This window comes from Eleutherodactylus coqui, chromosome 7 (assembly GCF_035609145.1).
Source record: "Eleutherodactylus coqui strain aEleCoq1 chromosome 7, aEleCoq1.hap1, whole genome shotgun sequence".
Classification (NCBI taxonomy): Eukaryota; Metazoa; Chordata; class Amphibia; order Anura; family Eleutherodactylidae; genus Eleutherodactylus; species Eleutherodactylus coqui.
This window is the reverse complement of record NC_089843.1, coordinates 89,761,639-89,776,625: the sequence shown is the minus strand read 5'-3', so window position 1 is coordinate 89,776,625 and position 14,987 is coordinate 89,761,639. Positions and strand designations below refer to the sequence as shown.

At 46.6% G+C, this 14,987-nt stretch overlaps 1 protein-coding gene across 1 annotated transcript; it reads right to left on the bottom strand.

Moving 5' to 3' along the window:
• Nucleotides 1-913: 913 nt before the first annotated feature.
• Nucleotides 914-14,118, bottom strand: SRD5A3 (steroid 5 alpha-reductase 3). The gene is made up of 5 exons (XM_066573353.1): nucleotides 13,775-14,118; nucleotides 7,801-7,949; nucleotides 5,713-5,904; nucleotides 3,519-3,647; nucleotides 914-2,059 (listed from the first exon to the last, which is right to left on the bottom strand). The coding sequence occupies exons 1-5, from the start codon at nucleotides 13,987-13,989 to the stop codon at nucleotides 1,800-1,802; spliced, it is 945 nt and encodes a 314-aa protein (XP_066429450.1). The 5' UTR covers nucleotides 13,990-14,118; the 3' UTR covers nucleotides 914-1,799.
• Nucleotides 14,119-14,987: the final 869 nt, after the last annotated feature.

The window sequence follows — 14,987 nt, the reverse complement described above, 5'->3', positions numbered from 1 at the left end:
GTGGATTGGACAGTCTCCCTCGACAAATATTTTATCGTTGTCTCCCAGGCGCCATCCCCACTATATTCTTTTAGCATTTTGCATCTAGTGTGCAATATATCAATTCTTATGGATTTTTGGGTGTAGAATCTGAATTTACCTTTAGAAATGATGTATCACGTAAGGTTTTTATGCAATTTAGTTTTTTTCAATTTTTTTTAGAAAGGTTTTTGTGTTTGTGCTTATTTTCTGGTGAATTATTTATATAAAAATAAATCAGTGACTAAGCTCAACACTTTATTTGAATGTAATACACAGTGGATAAAGTTCTAAAAATGGTCACTAGATGGCAGAACAATGTAGTTGAGCAGGAAGGTTACCGACATGAGCCTATCTGTACAGCTGTTTAGTGTTTGTTGCAATCTGCATGAAACACTTCTCTTCATTCTTACCTCAGCATATCGGTATTTTTTGAGTTTCCTTCACAAATACATAACCAGCAAAACATTTGGTTCTGGGTGTTATTTTTTTTTGTATTTAAAAGCAGACAATTTTTTGGCAATACTGTATTATTGTCTATGTAATAGTGCTATGCATCTCAGAAATGTGACGTGATAGATAGAATCCGATTGCTCCACTGAATTCAGCGCCCCAAAATTAGTTAAACCAACCTGTTTTCAAAGCAGAACTTTTTTTTTGTTTACCAGTGTTATCGTTCTGTTTTATTAATGACAGTTACTGAATGGCAATCGTCCCATGTAAACAGGGCTTTAGACCGGTGTATAAAACGCTGGTCTATGTAAATATGCGCCATTGTCTCTTAAGTAGATTTCTTTCCATCTGTCACACTAATGTTTGGCTGCCCAGGCATAATATGCTAATTTCACAGAACTGAAATCCATTTGTTTCAGCAAACCAAGTAATAACTAAGCAGTTTTGTCATGTATAGATCACTATACATTTATTAAGTCCGTGACAAAACATTTAAGAAATTGCATTTCAAAAGTAAAAAAAAAGTTTGGACGTACAGTTAGCGACTCCCATGAAGCTTGTAGCTGCAGCTTACACGTCACCAGAAGCTTTCCTGACAGGTCATGTTGGTCTTAGTAAAAACTTATATTCCACATACAATAACCATTCTAGAGCATCTTTTCTAAGAACTCTGCCTTGTGTATTCCTCTGTGATTCCTCCTGGAAATGAGTAGACAGACAACTGGGAGTTACCATTTCCCAATTTGGCAGTGTCAGTGTAGGATATACCCACCGACAAGGAAACTGGCAACATCAGGCTGGCAACGTATACAAACATTTCTAGGAGGAATAAGAAGAAGTGGCACAATCCAAAATGTATTTCAGAATAGTTATTTTATGGGGAATGCAAAGCCTTATTAAAATAGACCTGTCCAGAGAGCTGACTGGTCTTCCCTCACCATCAGTGGCAATAGAGTAGAACATCTTCAAGGAGGTTGTGCGGTAAATGCAAATATGACAGAACAAAAGGAAATGGAATGTTTATTATACACACCTCTCCAATTCCTCGCTAGTCTTTGTTTGCAAGCTGCCAGCGATGACATGCTGTACAGACATATGAGCACTTCAGTCACTCATTCATCCTGTGACATGCTACGGGCATCATCACTCAGTGATGCCAGCTTATAAACAGAGATCAGCGCTGGAACGGTAGGGATTGAGAAGGAGAATATGGTTTCTTTTGTCATATTGTAACATTTGCAGTCCCCTCCCAAACTATTAGAAAACCCTGTAACATTAGCCCCAAAGCCAGAAGAATACATGTAGGAAGACCCCTCATCAGGGGGTCCTTAAAACACATATGGTATAAATGCTTTTCTGTGAGCAGGATAAGAATCAAATTTCTGCTGGTAATACTCATGGCATAAAATAGCCACCAATGACTGGTTGAACAAGACAAACAAAACCAGCAACCACCAAGTCCAATGCGTTAGGCCAAAGAGAAGAGCAATGGAAATGTAAATCAACAGCTCAGCAAAATAGTGTGGGCAGGATACTTGTTCAAACCAATCTCCAGACGGCATCACGTGGCTCATGGTTACAACTTTACCTGCAACAGATAAGATGAAAGCATTTGCTGTGGTACTAGTAGTAATAATATGACAGCTTCACATATCTCACAGCCTTGCTTATTAACCCTTTGCAATCCAATTTTGGATTTAGGGTTTCCTAGAGGGTTTTCTCTTTCTGCCATTATACAGTGGCACCATCTGCTGGCTAGAGCCAGTACTGCGGTATGGGACATGCTGGAGAGAGGCCCCCCGACAACAGAGCAGCAAGTAATATACAGTAAGAATATCCTGACATTGGAGCTGTATAGCCTTCAATCTGAATGTCTGAAGATGTCAGACAGTGGATTGGAAAGGGTTTATAGCCGGTACCACTCATCTCAGTATCAAACGAGTTCTTATGTTCCCCTTGCAACTTTCTCCATTGTGGTTTATGGTAGTTGCTAAACATTCAGCTATTTCTGCAATTCCCAAAAACTAAGTCTCATTTTGTTGGGAGTGTATAACAGTTGAAGCGGAAACTGACCCCATTCTCCGAACTCCGGACTCAGAAAGTTATGGCATATACCATGTGTGTCATACAGTAATACCCACTGGAGGTTACCATTTTCCTTATTGATGGGCCATACTGACAGTGTGCCCATAGACGCCATGGTGATCCGCTGTAATGTCATTTGTTACTAATTGATGGACCTCACCTGGATTTGTTAATTGAAACAAGTCCACTTGTTAGTGGTTACAGAGGATCAACTGCAGTATGTATGAGCACCCTAGATTATGTCGGAAGACAACCTAATAACGAGTTGCTCAAGCACTATTTGTTTTTGGGTAATGCAAGTGTTTACTAAAATATATGTACCCTGCAATATATCTGCAGTGCCCACATATGACCGCCTGACTGTTTCTGCCAGCCTCTGATTGGTGCGCAATGGAGCTAAAATTTATAGCATACGAATTTTGTTTTAAAGTTCTGGAAAATCCCTTTAACCATTTCCAATCCAATTTCCCTGCCACCCACCCCCTCACCAGCTCTTATTTATTTAAGGTGAGAAAGCGCATGGTAAATTACTTGGAATTGCTCAACAGAAACACATAAAAATGATCTGTTATGATTTTATTAATAATTTTAAAAAAAACTAAAAACATGAGTTAATGTATATTACACAATGCAGAAGAGAGCTCCGACGTCAGCCCTCTTCCGCATAGCGTAATATACATATGAGGAAGAGGCAGGTTCCTTTAACACAAGGTATTCCATGGCGTACAGATGTGTCATTTAGCACCAGTAGGTTTCATGCTTGGATCAGTAATGACTGGAAGTAATTATGGTGGTTACCATAGAATCCCTGTTATAATGGCAGTGATTGTATTAGCAATGTACTTTACAAGAGAAGCGGGGCTTGTACATGTCACCTCCTTAGTTTCCACTTGGATCAGGCTGTGGAAACTAAGGAGGTGACGTCTACAGAACACATCCAGGAAGATCTGTAATTTACTTACCGGTTTTATCCTTCCTGAGATTAGCGAGAATCACATGACATCTGTGGTGGTGCAATGATGCCCAAGCATAAAGCAGACACCCAACGATGTGGTACCAGTGAAGCTGCTGCAGGAGTTCTGGAACACTCACTGAAAAGTAGAGAGTCAAGGACATTACCCGAGTATTCAACAACTGCAAACATGTCAATTGTAGAAGTCACTGTGATACATTGATGATTCTGGATAAATATACGTTACTCAACTGAAAGAGTAATAAAAATGTAGATTTTTTAATATGAGGACTGGATGGGTCATAACAGTTGCACAATCCAACCTTACCCTAAGGGCAGACACCCACTGGCGTTTTTTCCTCCACTGCGCTACGAGAGTAAAGGAAAGGTCTCGCAGCGCAGTGCGAGAAAAAAACTGGCATCACGCCAGGATATCGCCAGTCTTTTCAATGAGGCCAGCCAGCTGAATAAATAGCTAAGCACTATCTGTAATTGGCTGAGTGCTCAGCCAATAGCTAAGCACTAGCTGCTATTGGCTGAGCCCTCAGCCAATCAGCACAGCCCTTTCAGGAGGCGGGGATTTTTAAATCCCCGCCTGCTGAAAGTGCTGGACAGCAGTGCCGGGGAGCCAGCCAGAGGACGCGTCTGAGCGGCAGAGAGGTGAGTAATTTTTTTTTACCACTTATTGATGATTTTCAGGGAAGGGCTTATATTTCAAGCCCTTCACCGATAATCATACTGCGGGGCTTGCCAGAAAGCACTGCTTTCAATGGGATCGGCAGCAGTGCCGATCCCATTGAAAGCAATGGGATATCACTCTGCACTTCTGCCACAGCTGTGACAGCTGTGGCAGAGGATTCTTTCATCCCCGCGGTCCCCGCGGGGATGAAGGAAACTCTTGTCATGGCTGTGGCAAAAGTCCGCGGCATTCTCCATTTCTTTTCAATGGGGCTAGCGCTGCTGCCGCTGGCCCCATTGAAAACACTGGCGATATGCTGGTTGTATTTCGGCGTCTTTCTTGCGCTGCGAGGCGAGAGTTTTCACGTGCTCTCGCAGCGCAAGAAAGAGAATATCACCAGTGGGTGTCCACCCTTAAGAGGTGAAACATCATCCAAATACTTATTGCACATTCAATGTCAGTGGCGCTTGGTGACAATTATTCCAACCAAAGAGTCCAAGTATAAGAGTAAGGCCTTGTGTCCACAGGTAAATACGGGCCCGCACAGATTCTGCATGCAGAATCCCACAGGGGGGCCCTCCTTTCCCGCAGACATAAGGCTAAAAAATCCCATATACTCTCTCGGATCTTCTTTCATCTGCCCGGCAGATGTGCTCGGCACGCTAGCAGCATGCCACGCGCATGCGCCGTGCACATTTTTTTTGAATGCCTGCTTTGCCACAGTCCCGCAGCACAGCACAATAACAGCTGCGGGTATGCCGCGGGACCGGACAGCTCCCATAGGCTTCCATGGAAGCCGCAGGAGACCAGCACGAAGATGGAGCATGCTGCGGGTGTTTTCCGGCACGTGCGATCCATGCGTCAGGACAAAATGACATCCGCAGGTATTTAATTACCTGTGGGTGTCCAATGGGCGCGGATCACACGTACGGGTCACCCGAGCGGATTTGAAAAATTCTAATTTCCCCGTGGACATGAGGCCTAAGCAGCTGTGAGACTTCTGCCCAGTTGTTGTACATGTGCAGGAGGTATGCACACCATTAGGGTAAGTTCACACACTGCTGCTCTTCCGCAGCAGAAAATCTGAACCAAATAGTGCGAATTTGTTGCGAATTTCAACACTTCATTTGAAGTAGTGAAGTCCGCAGCAAAAATTGACTTGCTGCAAATTTGATTTCTAAAACCCAATCCACATGCATGTACTGTAAATGCTGTAGAGATTCTGCTGGAGATAATCCACTTTTCTGACCCACGTGAACATATACTTGAAGGTCTATTAAGTGAGACATGGAATTGAAGCAGGGGCACGTGATGTTCTTGTGGCAAGAAAGTTGTGGGGCAGTTTAATAAAGCTGCCCCCTTAGTGGCGATGCAGATTGGTGGAATCAGCAATGCTTTCCTTCTCCGCTCTGTGCTGGCACTTCCCTCGGACCCAATACTTCATCACATTCTCTCTAGTCCTGTTTTATGCATACTAAATGTGCATCAGATACAGAGAATTGCAGATACATTTTTTCTCACTTACCCTTCTTGTGATCCAGTTGTGCATGATCAAGAACAGTTATCCCAAGGAGAAAGTAGTAGCCAATCCCAAGACAATACTGAGCGAGATTGATGACGCCGCCAGAGAAGATACTCACAAAGCGACACTCCAGCAGCCGCCTGAAACTGTGTATCCAGAGCAAAGACAGGGCCAGAAGAGTGGAAAGCTCTCCATCTAGAACACATTATATCAGCTCATAGCATGGCTATTGTCAGAGGTATAACTTGAAGCTTCTGGGCCCCAATGCAAAACCTGTAACAGGGCCCCCAACTATAATACTTAATTCACAGTACTGGGTGCCCCATATGAAGAGAGGCCTTATGTGCCCCCTAAAGCTCCGGGTGCATCCGCATCCCCTATAGTTACGCCAGTGGGTATTGTACAATACTTCAATAAAATACTAGAAATGTTGTAAATACTTTGTAGAGTCTCACAGAACCCAAATGCAGGCTTTACAAACACAGAAATTCTGAGGAATTTAATGTCTATATGGTAGCTGTATATACAGTTCTAATGTTTAGCAAGAGTTATGTGCCCTGTTGGGATGTTTTAAGGAAAAATTGACACAAATTACGCTTTTAGCCAATGTAAAGAGGGCATTCTAGTAAAAATGGGGTCTGCAGAACAAACAGCCTCTTAAAAATGTAGTACCCTGTGTCATATGACTTTTTGGGTCAAGAACAGCACATTTTCTCCTTAGGGAGAGCAGATAGAAGGTGAGTGAGGAGACTTAAGGCCATTCATGCTGTTTAAACATGAATCATTCAGTGTTTCACATAGAAATGTGGGTCAGAAATGCTATCTTTCCTCCTTAAGGAGAGCACCTAGACGGTGACTGAGTGAGAAGACTTAAAGGAGATGTCCCGCGCCGAAACGGGTTTTTTTTTTTTTAACCCCCCCCCCCCCGTTCGGCGCGAGACAACCCCGATGCAGGGGTTAAAAAAACCACCCGCACAGCGCTTACCTGAATCCCGGCGGTCCGGCGTCTTCATACTCACCTGCTGAAGATGGCCGCCGGGATCCTCTGTCTTCATGGACCGCAGGGCTTCTGTGCGGTCCATTGCCGATTCCAGCCTCCTGATTGGCTGGAATCGGCACGTGATGGGGCGGAGCTACACGGAGCTACACGGAGCCCCATAGAGAAGAGGAGAAGACCCGGACTGCGCAAGCGCGGCTAATTTGGCCATCGGAGGGCGAAAATTAGTCGGCACCATGGAGACGAGGACGCCAGCAACGGAGCAGGTAAGTATAAAACTTTTTATAACTTCTGTATGGCTCATAATTAATGCACAATGTACATTACAAAGTGCATTATTATGGCCATACAGAAGTGTATAGACCCACTTGCTGCCTCGGGACATCTCCTTTAAAAGGTCATTCATGCTCCTCTGGGTAATATGCAAATAAGGGAGATGGAACATTTCAATTCCCAGTCATTGTTACAAAGCTTGTATAAAGAGTCTAACATTGACTTGCAGGAAAGCTGCCTTCCAATAGGTGGCGCTGCAGAGGTATTGTCCCTTATTTGCATATGAAGTTATATGACATATGGAAGTATAAGAGTACCACCACGATTGGAAACGCCTTCTGTTAGCCAAAGCTAATAAAAAGTATATGTAGCCACTAGAGATGAGCGAGTATACTCGCTAAAGGCAATTGCTCGAGCGAGCATTGCCTTTAGTGAGTACCTGCCCGCTCGAGACGAAAGGTTTGGGTGCCGGTGGTGGGCACGGAGCTGCGGGGAAGAGCGGGGAGATCTCTCTCTCCCTCCCCCCCCCCCCCCCCCCGCTCACTCCTGCTGACAGCCGCTGCTCACTGCTCCCCCGTGCCGGCACCCGAACCTGCAGTCTCGAGCAGGCAGGTACTCGATAAAGACAATGCTCGCTCGAGCAATTGCCTTTACCGAGTATACTCGCTCATCTCTAGTAGCCACCCCTCCCCCAGGTGCCTACATAGGCGATTTCCAAAATGACTACAATTCTTTATTAGCGCTTCCCCCCACTGTCCATATGCTTACAATCCCTATTGCCAACAGGTCTTTAAGGTAACCATTCAGTACAGTAGACTCACCTGATACCTTTTGTTCAGAGTCCTTGTGGAAGAAGTTGAACAACAACTGAACCCAATGTGGTAACTGGATGCCGAGCAGCGACCGCACTAGAAGAACCAGCAGCGCTCCATTCCAGATTACAGACAAGAAATAGAATTGCCAAAACCACCTGTAAAGTAATTAACAGACAAATAAAAGTCATGTGGTCAGAGGTTTCTTATGAAAGGATGCAGCACACTATGAAGATCACTGCTGTCCCTCTGTAGAGATGGCAGATAGCAAGAATGCCTACCAGCCCACTGCGGGTGTGATGGTCTGGGAGGCCATCACATATGGCATTCGGTCACCCCTAGTAGTGGTACGAGGGACAATGACAGCTCAGTGATATGTTCAGGATCCTGCAGCCACATGTGTTCCTCTTATGGCAGCTTCCGGGAGGCATTTTCCAGTAAGATAATGCTCGGCTGCACACACAAGGGGGTCACAGGGATGTCTCGACAACATTGCCACACTTCCGTGGCCTGCCACAGTGCCAGCCTGTGAAGTCTGCATGACGGCCAAAAATCAGACTCTTTTCAGAGTCCCTTGCGTGCCCTCTCCTACAAGAGTTTCTAAAAGTCAGATATTTAGCTGCCACACAGACTTTACAGGCGGGCACCGAGGAAAGCAGAAAGTGAGCAAGTATGAGAAATACATCACCTGGCTCCCTGTCACCTAAGTTAGTTCATGGTGCTTTAGGCAAGTGTCAGGTTCCCTTAAGGGCTCCTGTCCACGGGCGATAGTTCATTGCGTTCTCCGCGGCGATAATCCCGCCGCGATTAACGCAGTGTACACTAGCGTTGCTATGGAAAGCACAGCCCTCTGTCCACCAGCGGAGAATCATAGCAATTCTCCGCTCGGGGGATTCAAATCGCGGCAACTGACAGTTCTCCCCCCTGCTCCCCCGTGGCAGAATACTGCGGGCCTAACCCTTTAAGGACCAAGCACAGTAAATTTAGGGCACTTATTCTTGGGCTTTAATCCCAGCTGATAGTAAAAATACAGCACAGGATTAAAGCGCCTTCGATATAGCAGGAGCAGGTCAGGTCCTCGGCTGTTAGTCACAGCAGAGGACCAGGAGGAGAAGAGGCGTCACTTCCGCTATTCGACCTGGTGATCATGTGAAGCGCCAGGTGTCCCCTAACATGGCAGAGCAGCGGGGTACTAGAAGACCCAGATCAGCTGTGTTAAAGCCCATTTACATGCACAGCTAATCTTACAAATTACTGAAAGATTGAAAGATTTAGCAATCTTTTTGCATAACGTGTTAATGGCCTTTAATACTTTATCATTTACATTTGAATGTAAATGGACCTCCAAGAGCTGTTTGCCAACCCAAGCATATGATTAAACATATGCCTAGCTGTGCATACAGTCTGCATTGTTGCCAGAGATAACAGTCTGCGATCTATTGAGAGACACTTTAAACAATCCCCAGGTGGTCTTATATAACATCATAGGGACAAGAGAGAAAAAAAGTTACAGAATAAAATAAAAATATACATATTAAAAAAAAAAAAAAAAAAAAAAAACTCGCCGCTAATGGAAACCTAAACAGTCGCCGTATGCGCCCTGCAATCCGAGACTATACAAATTCTATATCAAAATGTTTGAAACATCACAACCCAATGCGGTAGGAGTCAAATTTTCCCCATTTAAGAGAAAAAAAAAATCCCTTCCCGACTCAAATCTGGCAAGCGGAATAATCCCTGCATCACGACCCTTCTGAAGCTATTACTGATTATATTATGACATATAATATTGTATCGCTCAAGAAAGTCGTCCAGGCACTGGCGTAACTATAGGGGATGCGGTTGCACCCGGGCCCAGGAGCCTTAGGGGGCCCATAAGTCCTCTCTTCTCCATATAGGGAGCCCAGTACTATGAATTAAGCATTTTAGTTGGGGGCCGTGAGATAGGTTTTGCATTGGAGCCCAGGAGCTTCAAGTTACACCGCTGTGTTAGGGGTTAAGAGGAATTGGGGAGCCCCCCCAAGATAAAAGTTTTGTACTTGGACCCATGAGCCTTCAGCTACACCCCTGTGTTCAGGCCCTCTTGAACTCTTATTAAATTTGTCATCATCCCGTTCTCAGGCAGAGAGTTCCATAGTCTCACTGCTCTTACAGTAAAGAACCCCCTTCTATGTTGTGTAGAAACTTTTTTCCCTCTAGACATAGAGAGCGCCCCCTTATTACAGTCACAGTCCTGGTATACATAGATGGGAGAGATCTCTGTATTGTCCCCCGATATCCATAGTCATTAGGTCACCCCTCAGCAGTCTTTTTTCTACACTAAATAACACATTTTGATAACCTCTCTGGATATTGTAGTCCGCCCATTCCATTTATTACTTTAGTTGCCTGCCTTTGTACCCGCTCAAGCTCTGATATGCCCATCTTGACCGGTGCCAAAAACTGTCCAATATTCCATGTGTGGTCTGACCAGTGACTTGTAAAGAGGAAGAACAATGTTCTCGTCATGCGCCCCTAGACAGCTTTTGATGCACCCCATGATCCTATTTGCCTTGGCAGCAGCTGCCTGACACTGGTTGCTCTAGTTAACCAAAATCCCCAAGTCCTTTTCCATGTTACTATGTCAGTGTTTCCCATTTAAGCTGCCTGTGCACGGGCAATAATCTGGCTGCAAGTAACGTTTTCTATAGCCCAACTATGGAACGCGCTGCCAGATGTCCAAGAGCAGAGAATCATAGCAATTCCCCGCTCGTGGGATAAAAATTGCGGCATGCTGCGATTTGCCGCGCTGCGCAGACCTGTCAGTGCTCCTCCCCCGCGGCGGAATATTGCTAGCGATATTCCATCGCGGCCGTGGACAGGCTGCTTTAGTGTGTAATGGTGACATGTATGTCCTCTGCCCATCTACGTAAGTTTACATCTATCAGTGTTAGACCTCATCTGCCACTTTTCTGCCCCCAACTTACCCAGATCCTCTCGCAATCTCCTTGCATCCTCTCTTATGTTAATATATTCACAGTTTTGTCTCATCTGCACATACGGATATTGAAAACAATGGTAAACATTTGCCAATCCTCCAGGGCGGCTGAAAGCTGCGCCAGAGGATCGCAACTGTACTGACGTGATGGGAGGGGTTTTTGACACAAAAGCGCCATGCATCCGTGGGGCCATAGCACGAGCATTAGCGCAATATTGGGCCAAGTTTAACAGCCCGATATCGTGCTCAGACCATGTAAAACTAGCCTATGTCACGGGGGGAAAAAATACAGAAAAAAATACATTTTGATAGCTGAAAAAAAAAAATAATAATAATAGGGCATAAAAATTACCCCATGGGTAAAATCCCTAAAAAGTGTCTGGTCTTTTAGGACAAAAACACCCTGGTCCTTAAGGGGTTAAAGATCCAATGTCCACTCCTGGTCGCAACACTGCCAGCCATCAATATCCGATTGGTGGGGTTTGAATTTCAGATTCTGCGATCGGCGTTCGCATGGACTATTACATGGTCATTGAAAGGCATGAATTTTCGCTGGTTCACTCAAGCTTGCGGGCATGAATTGTGGATTCCGTTAGCAAAAAAAAAAAATCGCAGCATGCTATATTTTATCGTGGATTCCACGTGGACGGCCTCCATTGAAGTCAACGGATGCGAGTATTCCTTCGTTCCTATGCAATTAACACTGTGTACGAGCGGTGGAAACACTCGCTACTTCATAGGAAAATAGAAGAGCTGGATTGCCGGCTGGAGAGGAACGAGAAGTCTTTCTTCCGCGCAGATGATACACTGTGCATTGCGTACATCTGTATGGAAAAACTATTGCATCCGCGATCTTCCGTGACCACTCGCAATTACTTTCCGCAATGTTTTGCAGGTCTTCCGCTGCGGAAATCCGCAGGTGGAATCCAACCCGTTCGTGTGACCCTGGCCTAAGGCATGTCCTATTCACTTCAATGGAGAGTAGGAAATATTACGGCATTCAGAGACATTGAAGAGGCTGCAATGCCTTTAATCAGCCAATCGGCAATGATTCCAGAGTGGCAGACCCCACTGATCAGATATTGATGGCCTTCTGGGGTGTAGCTATAGGGGATGCAGAGGTAGCAGTCATTAATGGGCCCTGGAGCCTTAGGGGGCCCTTCTATCATATAAGAAAGCACCAGTATTATAAATGGCACATGGATGGTTGGGGGCCACGTTACAGATTTTGCATTGGGGTCCCTACATTTAGCCTCTGCCTAATCCTTTACGTTTCTTGCAATGTTCCTAGATGCTACTGTTGCACTGATGGGCTTCTTAGAAGACTCAACGATTAAGAGGAAAGTTGTTGGAAAGGAGGGTCCATGCTGAACCTTTGAAATAGAGCTTATTCTTTGTGTAATGGAAAGTTACATAAATCGTATATCAATTCATCACACTTTACAAGATCTCTGCTTGCAGTCACTTAGGTCCCCCATTCACTACATGGAAGGGGTAACCCTGCTGCAGCCAAGGCAGCATCAGGGTCACACAATGCACAGGGAATGAGAGAGGGCCCCATACGGATCTGCACAATGTGTAATATATACACACACACATACACACGGCTCGGGGGAACCCCTTTAGGGCGCCTGCAGACAGGCGAAAATTCCGCCCGTGGAAGCTGCCATAGGATTGCGTTAGCAAACGCAATCCTAGGCAGACGGCCCCGATTTGGCCGCGCGAAATCTCTTGCAGAGCCCTGCACAGAAATCTCACTCCCTGGCCGCCGGCTCCGGTCTGCACATGCGCCGGCTGCCCGGCAGCCAGCACATGAAAGAGCCGGAGCCACGGAAGGAGGGGAGTGCCACACTGCTCTCTGCAGACGCTCGGGTCGGGTCCCGCGGCGAGAATTCTCGCAGCCTGATCCAACCCGGCCATCTGCAGGCGGCCTTAAAGGGGTATTCCCATCACAGAATTTTCTGAGATGCGAAACCAGCAGCAACTCTCCCGACCACCTCGTGGGATGTTACGGAGACCGCTGGCAGCCTTAGCGCTTCTTCACATCTGCATTACGGATTTCCGTAATGAAGGGCTCATTCTCACGAGTCTATGCTTATACAGTCCGTTAAATAAGGAGTGTTTATTGATTATGATTGATCTCGTGCATGGTTGGCATCCAACTAATACGTGTAGGTGGAACCCGGGACTTCCAAGACCGAGGAATCACAGTTCTCATAGCCAGGATGAAAAAGTATAGAATATCCCTTTTGTTATCTGCGTAAGGGCTCCTGTCCATGGGCAATAGTGCACTGCGTTCCCCGCAGCGATAATCTGGCCGTGAGTAACGCAGTTGCTATGAAAAGCCCAGCCCGCTAGCGATTCTCTGCTCACGGGACTCAAATCGCGGCATGCTGCAATTTGCCGTGATTCTCCGCGGTGAGCTTATCTGTCATATAGGCTCACTGCAGAGAACTGACAGTTCTCTCCCCTGCTACCCCGCAGCGGAATATCACTAGCCGGGGATATTTCCATTAAGAAACAGTGCGATGGTATATTCACACATGGTGGGCACGCTGCGGACTCTCTGCAGTGCAAAATCCACAGCATTGCCGCATCAAAAACAGAGTCAAAGTCTGCACCGATGATGGCGATTGTGACTGGAAATCCGCTACGGATCCGCAAATGCTTTCAACCTGCGGCGGCCAGACGGTCAGGAAGCCATCTGTAAGTCTAGAAAGGAAACACTGAGATACGACTATCCCTTTAATGTTCTGCGATGACCCCTTTAATAACAGCAGCTGTGACTTTAGTGACCACATATCACACTCTCACCATAACCCTGCCCCATACAAGTTATACAGTATACGGCCACTGGGCAGCAGGACGTAAACTACAAGTACCAGCATGCCCCGGTCACTACGCTCACACCACGTGATAGGATGTGCAAAAGGAACCAATCACATTACAGGTAAGCGTCGCGCTGTGATTGGTTGCCCCGAGGACACAGGACACCCTGGCTGTTACCTTTTCGGCAAATCGAACCATTGCATCCAGGACGGCCGGCCAGGCAGCTTGGTCTTCCCGAAGCGGATGAGGTCCTGGAAGACGCCGCACAGCCCGGAGCCCCTGCGCGTACAGTCCCCCAGCAGGTGCAAGAACAGCGACGTCAGGAAGACGACGTCCAGCAGCAGAAATATGCCGGCTACCAGGCTGAGCCCGGCTCCGGGGAGCAGCACCATGACTGAGCTGTGTCGTGCTGCCGGGACCTTTACACATCTGGCTGCAGGGAGAAGCTGTATGTGCCGCGCTGCCGGGACCTCTACACATCCGCCGGCGTCCACTCCCCTCTGTCAGCTGCAGGCGGGTGTGCTTCTGTGCTGCTTGGGACTACAACTCCCAGCATGCCTTGCGTGAAGAGGCGCACGGAGAAGAGTATTGCTGGACTGGACAATGGTTTTAACTGCAGTTGAACATTGCAACACAAAATGAACCCAGCCTTGTGGCTAGATCTATAGGTGGCAGATTGTGAGTCCTCACTAGGCAATGAAAACTAACCTCTGTACTGCACATGTCCGATGGCGAGCTGTGCGGACCATCCGCAGTACAGAGGAAAAGAAAGGCAAATGCGCACGGCCGCCGCCGCCAGGGCCGGATTCTGCTGTGGGATCCCAACCCACCCATGTGCATGCGGCCTTACACAGCCGTACACAGAGTATAGGATCCATGGATTTCTTTGGGATCCTTCGCACGTGCATATTCCTTTTTTTTTTTTTCTTTTCCCTGTGCATTTGGGTTGTGCAAAAAAAAACAAAAAACGCAGCACGCTTGTAAATTGTAGACCCCCATTAGGATGAGCTCCATGCCTGGCAATGTCATCCAGTGTGCTACTTGTGCAATGTATGCGGTCCTTGATCAGCCGATCGAGGGTGCATACTGTTGTGCAAGATGCGTGCTCCTCGCACATTTAGAAGCCCAAATCCTGGATCTGAATGAGCGACTGGCAACACTGAGATCCATTGACATCATGGAAAGGAGTTTGCTGCTAACTGAGCAGACACTCGCTGGGGTAGAGGCGGGGAGGATGGTAGTACGGAAGAGCAGGGGGAGCAGGCAGCTAGCTGGGGGACAGATAGGCCCCCTGCACATGGGCAGAAATTCCGTGGCGGGATTTCCCGCAGAATTTTTTCCCGTGCCCACTGCCATAGGATTGCATTAGATAATGCATCCTATGCAGACC

Bases quoted from the DNA above. Each gene is read 5' to 3' on its own strand.
- SRD5A3 (XM_066573353.1), bottom strand. From the start codon at position 13,989: ATGGTGCTGCTCCCCGGAGCCGGGCTCAGCCTGGTAGCCGGCATATTT. The intron at 7,950-13,774 runs GTAACAGCCAGG...ATTACTTTACAG, and splicing joins TGGTTCGATTTGCCGAAAAG to GTGGTTTTGGCAATTCTATT. The intron at 3,648-5,712 runs GTAAGTGAGAAA...TCTACTTTTCAG, and splicing joins ACAACTGGATCACAAGAAGG to TGAGTGTTCCAGAACTCCTG.